Raw genomic sequence first — 20737 nt, 5'->3', positions numbered from 1 at the left:
CTTCGTGGAGCGGAGTGGGTCAGAGCCATGGAGGAACTGCAGAACAGGAAGCCGTAAAAATATAACACAATGCAAATCACAGCTGCAAGCATCATGGTCTCTGCAAAACACTCATGTCAAAATAATGTTGTTTTTAAATAAGACTTTTTATTGCTGTAATCCAAATTAAGATTTTTCAATAAATTATTGGGAGGAGTAAAATTACCTTTTTTAAAAATGAAATGTAAATAAAGACAAAAAAGTATTACTTTCTCTTTAAGTATGTTGTTTTATCATCTTTTGAGGGATGCCTCTCTTTTCCCCTCCACTAAAAACAAACCTTTTGCAACTTATTAAAGCTTGAAATGGCATTCGCAACATTTTTATTTCTCCAAAGGTTAAACCTTTGGGTAAAAGGGAGGAAGAAAAAAAAGAACGTTCCCCCAAAAGGTTCTTAAAGCGTTCCCCAGGACAGAACATTCTGGTTTTCAGATCCGTCTGCTTCCTGAGTTTTGCTGTTGGGTTTGTTCTTAAAGGGAAAGAAGAAATAAAACGCTCGAGATGGAAATCATAAATTATTATTTTTTTTGTTATTTATTTAAGTAGGGGGGATTCCGTCGTAAGAGTTTCTGAATTTGAATGCCGTTATTATTATCATTAGTGTTTTTCACTATAACCCGTGCACACGGTGCATTATAAGGCATTAAAGTGACAGTGAGTTCTCCTTGACGCGGCCCTGTCCTTCCCCTTTAAATCCAGACCCTCCGCCATGTCGGCATAGACAGCAGCTTCCTCTGCTTCTGCATCCCCTGTCTCCCCCTCTCTGGCTGCCACTTTCTGCCGCGTCAGCTCCGTCTTTTTTCCTCTCTCTGCCCTCCCTGCCATGCTCCGGGTCACCTCACTGCTGCTCGCCCTGCTGTTCGTTCTGTTGCCGGGCTCGGGCTGGTCTTATTTCCCGGAGGAGCGCTGGAGCCCCGAGTCGCCGCTCCTGGCTCCCAGGGTCGTCATCGCGCTGGTCTGCCGCAACTCGGCCCACTCTCTGCCGCTGTTCCTCGGAGCCGTCGAGCGGCTGAACTACCCGAAGGACCGCCTAGCGCTCTGGTGAGTTTCACTGACGCAACTAAACGTTGATATATGTTTTAGTTTAATTTATGTAACGGGGAGTAGTGAAGAGACGCTATCAATGAACGCGGACAACTTTAACGTTAAGGCAGTCGGCTACTTGTGGAGAAAGGACGTGCACTTTATCTGCACAAATCATATAATGAATGATTATATTTGATATGTTCAGTGAAGTTTTTCCCCTCTCCGCTGGGCGTGGACCAGTTTGCGCGGAGAACGGGACACATGAGGCGGCCTGCGCCTGCAGAGACGTGTCCGTGAAAAGTTCCACTCAGTCACAGATCATCCCCTCATCCCCCCTTCGTTTTTTTCCCCCCCTTGTCTCCTCATCCCCACGTCCCCTCCTTCCCCCCTCCACACACCCGTCCTCTTGTCTGAACTAGAATCAGAACTTATAGAAATAAGCAGCTGAGTTTCAAACTCTTCCAGCCTAAATGACCATGAAACTTGCCCAACAAGTATTTGCAGGAAGGAAAAGCTTCGCTCCGGGGTATTCTGTCATCCTGCACAGATTTGAGTCAACCCTCTCACTTCCCTTTTTCTGCTTTCTTTTTTATTTATTTATTCATCTTCCATTAAAAAAATTTTTATGTGTAATGTTTTAATCTTTTCATTAGCATTCATACCTGACAGGTTGAATCTGTTTCCATTTCATGGCCCAGCGGGATCAACAAGGAATTCATGGGCGCAAAAAAAAAAAAAAAAAAAAAAAAAAAAAGCTCCGAGAGGAAGTTGTGTTCTGATTTTGAATTTTACTTCTATGGATTTTTTTAAAAAAATGTTGAAATGACACAAATGCTGATGTAAATGTGTTGTTTTTCAGTTATCTGCAAGTCTTTTTGTAACAAACGACAATGTTTACGTTGAGCTCTTCTTTCACAGTTTATGCCTAGCGGGTCGTCGACCTTTTATGTGGTTTACTACATGAAACACACAGACATTTTGTTTTGCTCCTGCAGCAGAGAAGCAGAAAGCACAAAAATATGTGCTTTCATTTTTTTTCTAACACAAAAAAAATCTAAAAAGTGTGACAGACATTTGTATATAGCCTCCTTTACTCGGATGCCCCTGAATGAAATCTGGAGAATTCAGTTTCCTCAAGAAGTGACCTTAGTGTTAAATTGTATTCTCAAAATATAAGCATAGCTGTTCTGTAAAGTTACATGTGAGGAAGAAGGCACCCCAGTCAGACGAGACGGAAATTAAACCAGACTAAACAACAACAACCCTAAAAAGGGCGTCTGCATCCATAAAAAGTCTTGATTTTATGTATCTAAAACATTGACCTTCAAATATCTTAAGTTCTTTAAAAAAAATTAGCGATGGTCTTACCTTTCGTAGCATGTTTTCCACTTTGTGATCACAAACTCCTCATGAAGCATGCGAATGTTTTGTGTTTCCCAACCCTGGTCCTCAAGGCTCACTGTCCTACATGTTTTAGAGGTTTCCCTGCTTTAATGTGCCTGATTCAACTGATTGCAGTTCAACAACCGCCTGATAATCAAGTCATCAATTGAAATCAGCTGGACTGAAGCAAGGAAATACCTAAAACATGCAGGGCAGTGGGCCTCGAGGACCAGGGTTGGGAAACACTGGTTTAAAGTGTGTGAATACTTCTGCAAGAAACTTTTTTTATTTCCTTTTGATGGAGGAAGAAGAAAACAAAAGAAAGAACACTACCTGCAGACATCAGTGTGACAAGTTGAGAAGGAACGCTTGGCAGTAGAGTCCAACCAGCATGCAAACTCCCAGAGGGCTTTTGCTGTCATTGGCACAACGACTGATGCCAATTCATAAATCAGTTTCCATCCTCTCTCTCTCTCTCTCTTTCAGCTCTCATATCCGTTAGGCATGGTTCTCCAATCCCAAATATTTACTCTTCAAAAAACACTTTGTGTTTTTTTTTTTTTTTTTTTTGTGTATGTGTGTGTGTTTGTTTTCAAATCACTGCCTCTGGACATTGAACACCTCTCAGCAGTCAGACGCTCCTGCCGGCACGCTGAGAGCTAGACGGATGCAGCGAAGAAGACGGATTGCGGAGTCGGTCGCACGTAGGCGTGGAGATGACACCGCTGTGTTAACGTCCCACAGACACATGGGAAACGAACAGCGGCAGCACGCTGACTGTCACTCGCTACGTGACAGGCTCGGGAGGAAATCCATTTCTGTCATTTTTACACATTCTTTCACTCGCCGGCTCTCGCTGCCGCTGCCCGTCCCTCCGACACACATTGGGATTTGTTATCATAACAGACGGTAGACGAATGCCTCACTTTTTCAGCCTCACGGTCCAAATTTTTCCCCCCTTTTTTTAAGGGTGGCTACGCTCTAGTAAACAAGACTTTGACCGAATGTAACTACCTCGGCTCTCCTGGGTAATTATTAAAACATTTTGTTTGCATTTTGAAGAAACTGAAGTAAATTGGTAGCTTTCGTGCCGATTGAAAGCATTTCTAAGGAGTTTCAAGATGCGGAAACTCCTTCACCGTTTCCTTCACCTTTTCTTTGAAATCACAAAGAGAAGCTGTTAAAAAATATTTTGTCAAACCGTGTTAGCGATACAGTTGACACTTTAAAAAGAAGGAGCTGCATTTAACTTCTAGATACAAAACTAGTCAAAACAGGCTTTTTTATAACGAGAAAGTAATAAGGAATAAGATCCCAAACCTACAACGGGATGCCTAGTTATCTTATTTGAAAACAGAAACCTATGGTAAAGTAATTAAACATATTGGTTATTATAGACATCATAGTTTTTATAAACTAGTGTTTATTTTCCACTTAACAATTATTTCTAAATTCATTTCAGCAGGTTAAAATCAAGTAATTAATTTGTGAAATAATTCTTGCTTGTGGAGGGCATTTATTGTATCGTCCATCATTTATCATGAAAAATTTCCTATAAGAATTTTGATTTATTGTTTACCATATAAATTAATGTTAAATAAACCCCCTGACAATATTATCAGAAATTTTCTCCACGGTTGGCTCCATGAGAGGATCAATAAATATCACTATATTTGAAAATTTGATGAAATGCAGTTAATATGTGCAGTTTTAATCACACTTATGTAAAGAAGCCTGTTTCAACTGTGAATGCTTTTGAAATATCACATTCAATTTCTAAGTCCTTATTGCCCAGTCCTAGTTTTTGCAGATTTATTGTATTTCGCCTGAAATACAGTTTTTTAAAAATGCACACATGCAGTTCATGTCATAATTTATACACATTTTTCCTAAAACAGCTGCTTTCATTCGTGGGAAAGCACAATAAGTTGCAAAGAAATATCTGGTTACAAAACAACGGCTTCATATGTTAGTTTGGCGTAATATGGCTTCAGTTTAAGATTTAAGCACAAGGAGAGACTTGGAGTATCAATACTCGTTCCCCACAATCACTGCATGTTTGTGTGTAAAAGTGTTTTTACAAAGATCTGTGGCTGGATATTTTTTATCCAAAACTGGCATTAAGAAGGCAAAGGAGGAACTGAGCAGCATCTGTGTTTACATAGCTGCTTTTGTTTCACTCTCAGAAGATGCAAAGGGCGAATGAAAACTGTGAAAATTCACTACTCTGCAGAGATCATTTCACTTATGGTGTGTGTTTTATGTGTTCGTGCCTGTTTTAAAGCAGACTTAATGTGATTTAGAGGAATGGGAAAATGTGAACAATTTTCACCGTGACTCACCAGCTGTTCATGGTTGGAATCCGGTAAACCTGATGTTAGCGACTGGCTGCCGTTACGCCGGATTTCATCTTTTCCAGATTCCCCACCGGTGGTCATAACTACTATATCTCCCAAATTACAATAATCCAGTGTTTTATGTTATTTGGCCTCATTTTGATAACAGTGGGATTTAGTTTATTGTTACTTTTTTAATATATTGATTACACCTGAAGCTGTTAACTATGTCTTAATTTTTTTTCTCCCAATGATTTTTTTCAAATTTTATTTTTCTCCCTTTTAAGTTCTTAAAAGCAAAAAAATTCCAAAACTTTTAACTTCATGCACTGTAAACTCCATTAATCTCTAAGAACAATTTGTCTCCCGAAACAAAGTTTGTGCATTAACATTAGCAGTGCACTGTCCCCCACTAGTGCATTAGCCGTTTCCCTAAAATAAGCTTCTTAGCTATAAATTTACTAGCCATGTTTAGCACATTGAATTGAGGAAGTCAATATAAGACAACATGCTAGTGATGCCCCACATGCTACTGACAGCATTTAGGCTAACATTAGCATTTTGGCTAATTTTAGCTTATACACTAATTTTAACATACTGAATGGAGCAAGTCCATGCTAGTCAACATGCTAGTGATTCTCCACATGCTATTAATATTACTTTAGCTATGCTTAGCCTTATTGCTAATGTTTAGCATCAGAACGCTGGGTTCCAACCAAAGGCTGCCACACGTTGGCAGGCCCCGTTGAAATTTCTTCAGAAATGTTCTAGTTCATCTTGTTGTGCTCCACAGGGTGGCGACAGATCACAACATAGACAACACCACAGCGATCCTAAGAGACTGGCTCATCGTGGTGCAGAATTACTACCATTATGTGGAGTGGCGACCTGATGACGAAAACAGGTAATGTAACGTACATCGAGTGGTTTTTTTTTTAATTATTTTTTTCTTCTTTAAATGGGCCCATCTTTTTATGTCCCAGTGCCTTTGAGGACGAAGTGGGGCCAAAACACTGGAATAATCTCCGATATGAACACGTGATGAAACTTCGGCAGGCAGCGCTGGACACCGCCCGCGAGATCTGGGCCGACTATCTCCTGGTATGTTGGCGCCAAGTCATGGCACTTAAACTTCTGCTAACTATCAAAGTAATCTGCATTACTTTGGAAAACCTGTATTGATTTAAAGGGAGAGTTTGGATTTTTTCTGTGTTTCGTGGACAAGTTATTAGACATTAGTATCATAGATTAAGTAGGTAGCACTCGTAGTGCAATACTTGTGAACTCAGCCACTAAATCCTGTATGAAAGTACTTTTAAAGCCCAAGTGCAAAATAGCCCAAGTGCTTCAAGCATTTTCAGCATTCATTCATTTATTGTTGTAGAGGTTTTCTTTTGAAGTTAAATGTCTTTTGTATTCCCTATCAAACCAATCTTATTCAGAACACAAGCATAGTGGTTGATGAAATAGAGCAAATGTTTGTGCTTCCCTCTTTAAAAAAAAAAAGGCTAAAATGCCCTGAACAGCTGTTTGACTACCAGCTGCCCCGCAGTTGCTGACTGTTAATGCGCTCTGACAGACTAAGGGAAAATATGGCAAAACATAAACTAACAACATATCCTTACAACAACACCCCATTAGGCCGTTTTAACCCATTACAACGAGAAGATCCACGCAGCGCCTGTGTGCTCGCTTCCCTCTCTCTGATCAAACCTCGTCGCTGATGAGTCATCCGCTGGCGGCCGGGGAGAGGAGAATGGGGGGGGGATGCTTTCTCTGCAGGCGCGCACACGTTGATGAGTAATTGTATGTAAATATTTAGCCGCTCTCTTCACTCTGTAGATGGCCGACTGTGACAACCTGCTCACTGACAGAGATGTGTTGTGGAAGCTGATGAGGGAAAACAAAACCATCGTCGCCCCCATGCTGGAGTCCAGAGCCGCTTACTCCAACTTCTGGTGCGGGATGACTTCACAGGTAATCGGAGATTTATTTTTAGTCCGCTTGAGATCCCGCGCATCTGTTTCAGTAAATATTCATTGCATATAGAAGATTCCTTGGTGCAAAGATTGTTATTTATGTAATAGAAGTTGAAGAATAAGTATTCTTAGAGTTGTTTTTGCCCTCCTGTTCAGCTGCTGCTCAAATATTACACTGAGATATTTTTCTCTGCAATGTGACACTCTAACCCATCCCTTCGTTCTTGAACCACTGCACACAGAGAGCCAACAGACTGTAAAGATTATGTATCCGAGAGCCTCAAAGACTCCCCAGATGGCAGATCAGATTTATGTTTCTTTTTTATGTGCCTGAAAACCTTTAGAGGAGGAGAAAGAGAACAGAGCAGCAAATGAGATGGAGACCAAACCCATCGCACATGTTCCAATTTGTGGTTTTTGGGGAGCATTGTTCCTGGGTCAAACTGCTGAGTCAAACTTAGCTGCTTGTTTGTCCAGATTGTTTCCAGAATCATCTTTAGAAAAGTCCAATTTAAAAAAAAAGAAGTGATTTTAATTATAAATCTAAATCCTTTTAAATCCATTTTAAAGTAGGAATATGTTTGAATATATATGATTCTGGTAAGAAATTTAGATATACTTATGGTGGACATGTTGGTGTTTATGATGTATTGAACAGGAGACTTTAGTCTAACTCTTAAACGGGGGTGGACGGTTATGTATTCTCCAGACACGTAATGCAATTTGAAAACACAAATACCTGCAGCTGTTGTGAAAATTTAAAAATAAGCTAATAGAAATTTGATGTCACTTTATAGCCGTATTTGACGCTTCTGTCTGAAAAGGAAATGACACGGGACACTCAGCAATGGGGAACTCTGACTGTGTGGTTTTGATGCCTCCATAGATAACTGTGTTAAATAAATCCTTAAATAAATTAGAAAATCATGTTTTTATATCTCACTGACTAAAAGTGTATGTTTGTTTTCTGACCTTGGTCATCCCATACTAGAGTGTTAAAGTAATAAAATGGTAAAAAAAAATAACAATACAAATAAAATGGTTCTTCAGATAGAAACTTCTTTATGATGATTTTTTTTTATCAAGTATGGCTTTTATTTTGAGGCATTAGTGAATAATGGGGAACTCCATAGTGCATGTCATATGAAAGAGAAATAAAGTCCTCATTATTTTGCTAACAAAAGAAATAAACATCGTTGAGGATTTTTGTGAGGATTGTTTTACATGCATTCATAAGGAAAATAATTTTTTGTAGAAGAGGTAGAAAAAACTGAAAATTAATCACTGTTTCTTTAAGGATTGGTTCCACATCATGCAAAATTAATTTGTAATTAAGATAGCTGATTTATTTCTCAGGTGTACTGAAATTTTTGCTCCATTTAGCTCTAAGGAAGCTTAAGGATATTAGAAAATTATTTGGCGGGTGTGCAGATAGCCCACATCCTCATTATGTTCCATTAGGGAGTATCTTCAGGGTTTGTCCACGCTAGCTTTAATAAAAACTCCAGCTGGTTCTGCTCATTAAATTAAGTTAAATTAAGGGAAAGCTCTGTGACATGTGTTTTCTTGAATATGCAAACACTTTTGCATAATTTAGATTTCTCAAACTCATTTTACCTAAGGTGTAAGTTTTTGGTTTTTTTACATAGTTGGGAAAATAAGTATTGGAGACACTGCAGATTTTTCAAGCTTTCCTCTTATGATCTGTAATCTTCATCATACGTTCACCTCAACTGTGAGAGACAGAATCTAAAAAAAAAAATCAGAAAATCAGATACATTTTTTTTAGGAGTGCACCGATTTATCAGGGCCGATTTCCTTAATTTTGGGAGATCAGTGATCGGCCTATTTTTATGCATGAAGCCGATCTTATCCACCGATCTTATCTAGCTTGGCAAAGGTCTAAGAATCAACCACTGTCCTCTTTTGCTCTCTGGTGAGGAAGGTTTGACTGACAGACCGACCCACCAAGTTATGTCTGCACATTTACAATTAACAATAGTCCCCCCACTGTTGCCAACTGCACAACTTTCTTGCCATATTGCGCAACATTTCAGACAAAAAAATTGGTATCGGCCAACATCGGAGTCGGCAGGTTAAGCTTTTTAAAAGATCGGTGATCGGCAAGAAAACTGCAATCGGTGCAGCCCTATTTTTTAAAATAGTTAATCTGCATTTTATTGCATGAAATAAGAATTTGATCACCTACCAACCTGCAGTAAACCCCTCCTGTTCTCCATTTGGTGCTTGTATTAAACACATCTGTCCACACACTAAATCAATTGGACTCCAACGTCCAACATGGACAAGACCGAAGCGCTGTCTAAGGACACCAGGGATAACATTAGGATGGGCTACAGGACAACAGTTAATCAGTTTGGTGAGAAGGCAACAACTGCTGGTGCAAATGGAGGAAACCGTTTTATGAAGGTCAGACTCCCTCAGACTGGTGTTCCAGTCAAGATCAGGCCTCGTGGAGCATTAATGATCATGTAAAGTGTAGAGGATCAGCTCAGAACTGCATGGGAGGACCTGGTCAATGACCTGTGGAGGACTGGGTCCACAGTCTCAAAGGTTTCCATAGTAACACACTGTGCTGTCATGGATTAAAATCCTTCAGGGTGCACGTGTCCAGCCAGGTCCATCTGAAATTTGCCAGTGACCATCTGGATGATCCACTGGAGGCGTGGGAGAAGGTCACGAGGTCAGATGAGACCAAATTAGAGCATTTTGACATAAACTCCATTCTATGTTTTTGGAGGAGGAACAAGAAGGATGAGCACAGTCCCAAGAACAGCATCCCATGCGTGAAGCTTGGTTGTGGGGCCATTAAATGTGAGAGTCTGGGCGACAGCCTCCTTCCCTCAGTAAAGGTATCGAAGATGGGTCGTGGCTTGGTCGTTCAGCATGACGGTAACCCGAAGCAGTGGCTCCAGAAGAAGCATCTTGAGGTTCTGGAGAGGCCTAGCCGGCCCCTAGACCTGAACCGTGTAGAAAATTTATGGATGGAGCTGAAAATCGATGTTGCAAAATGAAGAGCTGTGTGGAGGAAAAAGGGCTAAAATCCCTGCTGCCATGGAAACCTGGTCAAGATTTCTGTGTCAGAATATTTTGTTCTATTGTAAATATTAAAGTCTAGAATTGGAGTAGGTATGCTACATTAGACGTTTATTTAATTTAAACATTTAATTTCCTTTTAGAATTAAGAAAGTATTTTTAATCTGAATACATTTTTTCGGTTGATGCATTGCTTTTTCTTTTTTGACAATTGTTCCCTCTGTTTTCGGATAACTGTGCAGCTGCAAGGATTTCTACTCTCACTTTTTTGACTTTTGGACAGTTGCTGTGCGTAACCATGGCAACGAGGAGGCTGAAAAGGAAGCTTCATGGATGCAGAGCCAGACCAAAGAGTGGAGAAAGAGGACATTCAAGCCTCTCCTCCATCAATCATAAAGAGCAAGGATCATATTCCAGACTCTAACATCTGCCTGACTTTCTAACCATGCAATCAGACGGCGTTAAAGAGGAACGGCAAAAGCAAATGAGGTGGATTAGCGGTGCTTGCCAACAACTGTCATCCTGGACAAGTTGCTGTGAAATATCATCTCTGCTGCCCGGCTATTTAGCATGAGTCAGTCTCACAGCAACAGTCTTCGGTCAGAGGCTTTTTCAGATTCGTTGCAAGACTGACTGCTACTGGAGATCCCTCCTGGCCACAGCATCTCTGTCCAGCAACTCTTTGAAGATGCTGTATGAGTCCCAATAACATTTAATTTTCCTTTGGGATAAATTAAGAATTTCTTAATTGAATGGATTTTTTTTCATGTTGTATTAAATGCTTATTTAATTAAATAAAATACTAATTAAATTAAAAATCATACAATGTGATTTCCAGATATTGTCTCCTACAGTTGAGATGTACCTATAATGAAAGTGACAGATCTCTCTGTTATGTGCAAGTTGGAAAACTTAAATCAAATACTTATTTTACCTACTTTACATTTACATACAACCTACCCAGCTGAAGCTGCAGACTTTATTTTTAATTTTTAATTCCATTTTTGTTGCATCCTCTCCATAGTTACCCATAACTTCAAGGTCATGCCCACTTCCCTTTTGTGCTTTTTCAGTTGTCAGCAAATTCCTTTCATTAAATCCAAACCATGTTGTTTTTCAGGGTTATTACAAGCGCACCCCGGCCTACATGCCCATTCGCCGCCGGGAGCGCCGGGGCTGTTTCGCTGTGCCGATGGTCCACTCCACCTACCTGGTGGATCTGAGGAAAGAAGCCTCCAGTCAGCTGGCTTTCTACCCGCCACACCCCGAGTACAGCTGGGCGCTGGACGACGTCATTATCTTTGCTTACTCTGCTCGCATGGCAGGTGGGGAGGAACAATGTAGCTGAGATTGCCTCGTCCCGTTTTTAATGCGCCTGCACATGTCGCATCGTTTGTCTTCTTTCCGTTCCCTCCCCTCCTCAGACGTGCAGATGTACGTGTGCAACAGAGACACCTACGGGTATTTCCCGGTGCCCATGCGTTCCCACGCTACCATGCAGGATGAAATGGAAAGCTTTTTGCACACTCACCTTGAGATCATGGGTGAGTTAAAGAGCTCAGTGAAACTGGGCCTTTTTTCTGTTTGTTTGTTTAATTGTTTTTTTGTAAATGTCGACTGTCTGACACTGATTAGCACCACAGGGAAAGATGTATAAAAGAACTTGAAATAAATGTATTTTTGGATTGCAGTAGTAGAGAAACATAGAAACTCAACATCTAATTTTATTCAGTCAGAATAAGTTAGTTTCACTAAGATTTTTTTGTATCAGAATAACTGGTGGGACCCAAACTATTTTAATTAAATGCAACTGAAGTATTTCTGTTTTAAGTTGACCGGAGTTTCTCTGAATTTTTAGTAATCAGTGATGGCATAGTTACTTTGAAAAAGTAACTTTAATCGGATTACTGATTACTCCTTGAAAAAGTAACTCAGTTAGATTACTGACTATTTGATTTGGAAAGTAACTAAGTTACATTAAAAGTAACTTTTTTAGTTACTTTCAGCAGCCGCTAACAACAATGCTGTGAAAATTACATTGATCTTTGCCAATACTTAATTGTAAGCTATTTTATAATGGTAACATCAACAATGTGTCTCCACTTATAAGGTTGAACTGAAGGGGAGATTTTGTGATGGTTACAGTACAAAACCCCCAAAAACGTTAGTAATTTGTGCATGTTTTTGTGTTTTATGCCATTTTTCAGGCATCAGGAACATGTATTCACATAAAAGTGGCACAAAGCACACAGCACATATGTAGAGGGTTTATTTCAAAGCTCTTAGGTTATTCATTTATAGCCCCTGCTGTCTTCAGTGTTGACATGCAAACCGACTGAAAGGAGCTAATGAGTAACCTGAAGGCTTTCACATCGAGAAATCGGTTCAAAGCCAGATTACAGAACCATGAACATTCAGGTGGAGTTGAACCTCTACTGCTCCAATCTACTGTACACCCTTATGATTTATTCAAATATAAATCATAAGGCTCCTGGGCCACTCAACAAAGTGCTTCACTTTCAGTCGGCTGTTTCTAGCTAAAAATGATCAGAGTTCACAACGAAAGAGGAATGTTTGAGGTGAGGATTCTTTAAAGAAAAGTTCTTGTAATAGAGATCAGGATCATTAGCAGGGCTGCACAATATTAGTAAATCGTGATGATGTTTGTGAACGTCACTTTGGGTTTGTTGCAAATCGCAGATAGTGAGTTAAAAAAAAAAGATTTATTGTGTCCATCTCGACATGCTGCTTCTGGCTACATCTGCTGTTTTCTCAAAGAAACGGCTTAGTTGTATTTTCTTTATGACTTTACCTTAACGTCTTGCTAAAGCACAGAAAGCTTCTCCAAATATAAATTGCACATATTAAGCGCTTGACTGCGTGGTGCTTATTTAATTGTCTAATATTTATGGCAGTTCAAGCAGTTTTTGCAGTATTGATCGTGTGTGCAGTATGACTGCGAAAACCGAGCTTTATTCATTGCACAGCCCTATTTATTAGTAATTTTAAAAAATATTATGACCTGTACTATATTCAGTCTGATATTTATCACTGCGCTATTTGCAAAACTTTACTACCATAGAAAATATGAGGGTTTATGGTTCTGCTGAGAAGTTTACATACAGAACATACACGATCATAATTGTTTACATCACTGGAGGATTTATCTTTTAATTTTTGTGACTTGTTTTGCTGGTTTGGAAAACCAAATAATATTGACATTTTGGAGCAGCTCTGGGAAAGTCCTGACTTTAATCACCTTGTGTGGAGTGATTAAAGTCACTCCTCACAATACCAAAGGAAAGAGGCAAAAAGCTGATCAGCAACTTCAGGAATGTTTTGATTGCTGTAAAGCCAAAAAAATATTTTCTATTGATTAGTTAAACTTGCGTTATTATGCCATTATCAATATTTCACTAGGTGAGTGCAACTGAATTCTCTGTACTGACAAAGTTACAGCTCTAATTTTACTGTTTTTCCTATTTTTACTTGTATAACTTATGATTTCACGCTCTTCATTTTGTGTTTTTGTAAACTTCTCTTCTTTTTTTCTTCTTCTTTTCTTCAACAGTGAATAATCCTCCATCGGAGCCCTCCAGCTTCCTGTCTCTTCCTCCCAAGCATCCAAACAAGATGGGCTTTGATGAGGTATACTCACACGCCACCTCCTACGGTCAGGAATACGCATTAGCAGAGCGTGCGTGCGTGAGCGTCTGCATTCGTTTGCACGCAGGTCTTCATGATAAATCTGGTTCGTCGAGCCGACCGCCGCGAGCGAATGCTGAGAACTTTGTACGAGCAGGAGATCAGCTGTAAGGTCGTTGCTGCTGTGGATGGCAAGTATGTTTCCTCGTCGTCTTCCTCTCCTCCTTCCTGTTGTCTGTTCTTTTTTAGCACCTCTGGAACGTGTGCGCTCGCCTCCTGCAGAGCACCAAAAACTGACATAAACAATCAGGTGAAAAGTAGCTGTTTGCATGCGCTTACTGCTGTTCTCGCTGTTTATTCTGCTGGAGTTGGGTTTACATGTTTCATCTGTGTAAATACAGCCGAAACCTAATATTCAAATATTTCTATTTCTTTTTTTTTTGGCTGTGTCTGGTGTTTCATCAGACTGAACTATTCATGTTTTACAACAGTTAGAATTACTATTATTTCTGTCTGCTAAAGGCTTAATAAAGATTAAAGATTTGTTTTGCATAACTTTACATACATGAAGATCACTGAGACTTTAAGCAGTTTGGAAAAGCCTATGGGATGATGTCATGGCTTTGTGAGCTTCTGATAGGTTCAGGTAAATTGAGGCAACCCCTCAACACATTGCTTCCCTTTGTGACATTTTGAAAAACTCAAAGAAATCAAACAAGAACATGGAAGATATTTGCATTTCCACTCCAACTGTAATAATCCCCTTTCAGCTAAATGTTGTTCTTTTGTTACTGTTTCATTTTTTACTTACTTCCTTTCTCTCATTTCCATCCTGTTACTTGTGGTTCCTTCCTTCCTTTCTTTCTAAGGTTGGTGGTGGCCGAGAAGGTAGACGTTCGTCCTGTAACCTCTGTCCTTACTTTCTTTTGTTTTTCATTTCTTGTCCCCTCTTTCTTTCTTTCCAACGGTGTACAAGTTTTTCAAAGTTTTTTCCGATCCTTCATTCCTTATCCTTCCTTTTTCTTGTGTTCTTTCTTCCTTTTTTCTTTGTCTACTTCTAAATCCTCCATACTATGGTGCACTGATAAATCAGCCCTAATTTTTGTTTAAGAGATCAGCGATCGGCTACTTGATGCTTGATCGACAGACCAGCCCACCAGGTCTCACCTGCACGTTTGCAGTTAATAACCACCCGACTATTTTGAGGCTTTTCAGACTAAAAAGGATTGCATCGGCTAAAACTCAGAATCGAAAAGTCAGGCTTTTTAGACATCGGAGATCAGCCAGAAAACTGATCGCGGTGATTCTCCATGCTGTACAAATATCTTCCATACATTCATAGAGAATGTTTGGATTTTTGTTCTTTTAAACACACCTAAAGGAGTTTTAGGAAAGCTTGAGTTAAGAGTATTGGGAGATTTTTACTTAATAAACAGAAAGTGTTATGAAAACCTTTATTTTGAAACTAAAATACCCCCTATTAATCACTGTAATGACAAAAAACGGCAGACATCTCCAGGTACCAACACCTTAGAGCTACTTTAGTCTGTAGAAAAGTGAACATAAGCTTTGCTATAGACAGTATATTGATTGAACTCTAAAGGTCGCACGGTGTAATTAGTTCAGCTTTATGCTCTTCCATATGAGCGGCCGGTTAATGCTCCGCTCTTTTTCCTGCTCCATAAGCATGTGGGGTGAACTTTAAGATCTAGCTTACACTCAGTTGATTGGGTCCAACATCGCTAGAATGAGGGTCAGCTGTCCGCCAAGCGAGTCCTCGGAGTCCAAGCTTGACCTTTGTCGGACCTCATCAGTCGTCCTGGAAACCATCCAGCCATCGGGACGCCCTAAAATACAAAAACCTGACAAACGCAACGCAATTTTGGGAATAAACAAAAGTTGCGTTAAGATCATATAAAGAAGAAAAAAAACTCCAGTGTAGCATATTTTATAAAGTTTGGACTGTGCGAGTCAATTATTATTATTTTTCCATTCATGTAATTTATAGATTTAATCTCTCATCTGTTTATATTTAATCCCATCTCTTTCTGCCAGAGCTCTGAATACGTCTGACATAGATTCCATGGGGATTAAAATGCTCCCGGGATACAAAGACCCTTATCACGGTCGGCCCCTCACCAAGGGCGAGCTGGGTTGTTTCCTCTCTCATTACAACATCTGGAAGGAGGTGAGACACTTGAACGCACCAGAGGCATTTGGCTCCACCTGCACAAGGCTGATAACAGTTTGTGTTTAAACAGTAGATTGGTTCGTTGTTTGGAAACTCGGTTTTCTCAGACAAATGATCAGTTCAGGATAGTATTTTTATGCACTTGTTTACGATTGAGAAAGACTTTGGATCAGACATAAGAATATTACTTTATTACCTTTTTTTATGATTGAGTAGTAGTGACAGAAACATACTGACTGTATGTGCCACCATGTTGAGGTAGCTTTATTAGCCACCTTCAGCTCGTTTCCATATTCGGATCTGTTTTTTTTTATTTTTTATTTTATTTTTTTCCCCCCATTTTTCACTTGGCAGGTGAGTTTCCTGCCCAACCAGGCAGATCATGGTCTGCATGGTCATTAGACCAGACGGCACCAAATCCTTCTGGGAAAATGAAAACGGCATCTCCATAAAGCTAGCATAAACCATCAAGTTCTCTGAAGTGCTCCTGGTAGACGACCGTGTCTGGTTTTAGACTTGATAAAACACAATAGATCAGTTTTTCTCCCACATTTTTTTCTTCCACTCACCTTTCCATAAGTTTGCTGGCATACAACACAGTCGGCAGTAACATTTTGTAGCTTATGCTCTCTGCAGAGTCCCGCAGCTGTCGGGTCATTTTTGTAAGTCCTAAAACTGCATTAGAACAGTTTTTTTTTTTTTTTTTTTTTTTTCTGAAATAAATTGCTTTTCAAATTTTACAAAAATAAAACATTATGCATTACGTGTACATAATGCATCTATAAATGCTGTAGTATTGTTTGTTGAGACGCACTTTTTTAAAGCAGCGGTTTCACAAATCTAATACTTTTAAAAGAAAATTTCCGCTAGGAGGGAAAAAAACGTTCTAAGTTACAGTCGGTTTAATTGAACAAAATACAACAGGAGCCAAGTTTGAATCACCTTTTGTTGTTTTCTTTAGTCTTTCACAGCTAGAAAATAAAAAAGAGGCACTGTAAAATGTTATTTGCTTCATTTAATGCCCTACTAAGTAAACATTGAGCTTGTTACTGCAGCTGAGCGCATCGGTTTATGGTTCGGAAAGACGCCTCCCGGTGCCTCGGCTGCTGTGAGAAATCTTTATTTCCCTGTGAACCCGTTCAGATCGCGGAGCGCGGCCTCCAGACGACCCTGGTGCTGGAGGACGACCTCCGCTTCGAGGTGTTCTTCAAACGCCGGCTCCAGGCACTGCTGCAGGAAGTGACCACACACAAACTGGACTGGGATCTTATGTGAGTAAATAGAAATAACTCGGATTACTCCAAAATAATCCCTCCTGTCATCCATGATGTCTCTACAGCCGGCCACCACACATTCGGATGGTTCGGAAATGTTCTGTTTTAGCGTTTTACTAGTGAGCACAGACGCTGAGCATCATCTCAGGGAAAAATTAAGTTGCCGAGTTTATTTGATTATCACATTTTAGCAGAAAGGCAGTTCAAAGTGCTTTACACCACAGAAATGTGATGCAGTGGCAAATTATGGAACGAGCAATAAACATTACTGTTTGCCAAATGCCATCATCAAGACCGTAAAGCAAATGTACCTCAAACATATGGATTACTGTCCTAGTTCTAATTAATCAAGGCCTGCTGAAAGCAGGTGGGGGTTTTAGCCTTGATTTACAGGAACTCAGTTTTTCTGCGGTTTTGCAATTTTTTGGAAGTTTCTTCCATATTGAAAACCGAATGCTGCTTCTCCATGTTGATGGAGATTAGATATGTTCACAATGTTTAATCTGATATTTTAACAGCCATCAGTTTTGATATTCTTTATTAGACTGTAATGATATGGATGTGATATTTTAAAACATACGCATAAGACTGTGGTGCCCATGGAAAAGATGAGTAAAAAGATTTAAAAAACTAACTAAAAACTATTAAAATGAATGTTAATTCAGTTGGGGGGGGACATCAGGTTAGAAAAAAAAAAGTTTTACAATAGCACCATTCCTTTTATACATTTATCTGAAGCATATTTTAAGTTTAAAATGTATGTCCTCTGAGCAGGATCATAAAAGAGGTTAATAAAATCCCCATAGCTCTACGTTGAATCATAATGTTTCCATAAGAGCCGTAACTTCTGCTCTTTATGCTAACCGGGAAAAAACCTTCGGTAACACTTTATTTGAAGAGGTGACATGACGCTGTCATGAACATGACATAACATCTCTTATGAACATGACAGAGTCTTTATGAATGTTTATGACTGTTGTCATGAAGTGTCATTCGGTAAATAATGACACTTTTAATGCAAAATTGCTATGAAATTTACATTAAATTTACGTTGGTAGGACTGTTGCCTTGCAGCAAGAAGGTCCTGAGTTCGATTCCCGGCCCGGGGTCTTTCTGCATGGAGTTTGCATGTTCTGTGCATGGCGGGTTCTCTCTGGGTTCTCCGGTTTCCGCTCACAGTCCAAAAACATGGCTGTCAGGTTAATTGGTCTCTCTAAATTCTCCCTCGGTGTGAGTGTGTATGTGTGGTTGTTTGTCCTGTCTCTGTGTTGCCCTGTGACAGACTGGTGACCTCTTCAGGGTGACCCCGCCTCTCGAACGTTAGCAGGAGATCGGCACCAGCACCTCCCGACCCCACTAGGGGACAAGGGTGTTAGAAAATGGATGGATGGATTATTAAATCTCTAAATTTGCGTCATTATTTGGTAAATGATGACACTTTAATGCAAAGTTGGCAAAAATATTTTTTTTTTCATGAAAAAATGTATAGTGGGAAAACATTTGGTTTGTTAGGGTTTCTGTAAGTTGGTAAATATGTATTTTATGCTATTAAAATACTGGTTATGTGGTGAAAATACTTGCTTATTTCTAAGTCTAAAGGTTTTGCATGAACTATTGTTTCACAAGGTGAAACAAAAAAACAAACAAACTTTTTTTCAGTTTTAATTGGTAATCTGACCAATGGTTTCTCAGATACATCGGACGGAAGCGGATGCAGGTGGACCACCCGGAGAAGTCCGTCCCGAACGTCCACAACCTGGTGGAGGCCGACTACTCCTACTGGACGCTCGGCTACATGTTGTCTCTGCAGGGAGCCCAGAAGCTCCTCATGGCCGAGCCTCTGAGCAAGATGCTCCCCGTCGACGAATTCCTCCCAGTCATGTTCGACAAGCACCCCATGTGAGTCCAACCCGTGTTCTCTTTGTCGTCCTCCGGGTGGCGCTCTTCTTTTATACGACCCCCGTTTTCTGCCCCACCAGTTCGGAGTACATGGAAGCCTTCGAGCGGCGGGACCTGCGGGCGTTTTCCGCCGAGCCGCTGCTGGTGTACCCGACCCACTACACGGGGGAGGCGGGCTACGTCAGCGACACGGAGACGTCCGTGGTGTGGGACAACGAGACCGTCAAGACGGACTGGGACCGGGCCAAGTCGAGGAAGACACAGGAGCAGGGCGAGCTGAGCTTCAAGGCGCAGAACTCGGACGTGCTGCAGTCCGAGCTGGAGAACGTGAGCGCACGGGACGAGCTGTGAAGAAGAAGAAAGAAAGGGAGAAGTAGAGCTCCGACACACGGATACAAGGGAGACTGAAAAAAAGCTGTGATGCAGAGTACAGAGGAAAGTATGGAGGGAACATGATCAAAAAGAGACTGAGAGGCAGAGCTAATGGAGGCTTAGTTCACCAGGAAAAAAACAGTTTTCTTATAGATTTCTCGCTCCACTAATGGATCTTTCTCCTGAGAGATTAGATGTCGAGTTAACTCTTGAAGAGTCCGCTAACACCTTCTGGTTTATTTATTGCAGTCGATACAAATGTCTTGCTTTAAGTGTGGTCCAGTTATTTTATTTTTGTACATCAACTTTTCCGAAACTAAGGCAAACGTTCACTTAGACTTTCTGTGCATCTGAAAAGAAAACGAGAACGTGTATATGTATATGTAGGGCTGAAACAAGTGGATTAATCGATTATTGGAATAATCATCTAATTTAGCAATCGATTAGTCGGTAAAGGGAGTATACAGATTTGCATGTTGTTGAAAAGAACAACAACAGCTGCTCTAAGCAACAACATGCTTAGAGCAGTAATGAACTGTAAAACAGAATATGCATTTTGCCTTTAAGATGAAAAGAAAAACACTTTTTCAGTAAATATGTTCAAAACTCCTGAAGTGGCATTTTTAGCTTCACCTGCTTCAAATTCTAGTTTGCAGCCCTACAAATATGCAACCTTACCTTATTATTGTTAATTTAGGAGTATATTTTGGGTCAAAATAAATAATTAGATCACATTTTATTTTGCATGGACTGACTCTGCAGCTCCTCGGGTGTTTACGTGTGTGAGCTCCTGCATGTCCACAATCTGTGGCCATTTAAACCAAGAAATGTTATGTTTTTGTTTTTTTTTACTTTTTTTTATTTTTAGGATTAATGCAGATGATGAAAGGAATAAAAAAAAACAGTTGTAGAAGAAATATATCCAATTGTTCTTGCTTTCTGTTTTGGATGTATCTTGTTATGCCTGCCTGAGGTCCTGACACCAATGTTTCTCTGTTAGTGTCTCTTATCGTCTTGTTTAAGGTAAACCTCTGACATCTCTTTTGTTTTTAACGATGAATGTATCTGAGTCTCTTCTTGCCAAAGAAACATTTTCACGCTTGGACAGCAGCAGATTTGATTGTCTCTGTGTTTTTTGTTTTTTTTCTGCTCTTGACCTTTTGCCAGATTTATTCGCAAACCAGCAGCTTGTGTTGCGTGTTTGTATAAATTTGCAAATATAGATTTTTATTTTTTAAAAAACTAAGTCTCAGCTTTGTTTTCTGCACATTTTTCTTGCCAAAGGTTACCGCTTTATAGAAGCAGTCAAAGCCCTTTTAAACATTGTGTCGACAACCACAAAGTTCAATTTATTTTATTAGGATTTAATGTGACTGAGACACACAAAGCAGAGCATAAGTAAGATGTTTTACAAAATGTTTTTCTATTTTTTTTTCTTCTTACAAATAAATAAATGTTTGTCTGTACAGTGTGTATAAAACTATTCATACTTTTACATGACCAATAAAATGTGCCTTTCTTTTTTTTAACAAAAAG

At 39.8% G+C, this 20737-nt stretch overlaps 1 protein-coding gene across 1 annotated transcript; it reads left to right on the top strand.

Annotated features, from left to right (window-relative positions):
• Window positions 1–720: 720 nt before the first annotated feature.
• colgalt1 (collagen beta(1-O)galactosyltransferase 1) lies at window positions 721–20730 on the top strand. Its single transcript, XM_014471024.2, has 12 exons — window positions 721–1080; window positions 5578–5688; window positions 5768–5885; window positions 6627–6761; window positions 10941–11145; window positions 11245–11364; window positions 13392–13468; window positions 13554–13660; window positions 15521–15653; window positions 16800–16927; window positions 18623–18829; window positions 18910–20730. The coding sequence occupies exons 1-12, from the start codon at window positions 863–865 to the stop codon at window positions 19178–19180; spliced, it is 1830 nt and encodes a 609-aa protein (XP_014326510.1). The 5' UTR covers window positions 721–862; the 3' UTR covers window positions 19181–20730.
• Window positions 20731–20737: the final 7 nt, after the last annotated feature.

The sequence above is a fragment of the Xiphophorus maculatus genome, chromosome 5, assembly GCF_002775205.1.
Source record: "Xiphophorus maculatus strain JP 163 A chromosome 5, X_maculatus-5.0-male, whole genome shotgun sequence".
Lineage (NCBI taxonomy): Eukaryota > Metazoa > Chordata > Actinopteri > Cyprinodontiformes > Poeciliidae > Xiphophorus > Xiphophorus maculatus.
This window is presented reverse-complemented; position numbering and strand designations above follow the sequence as displayed.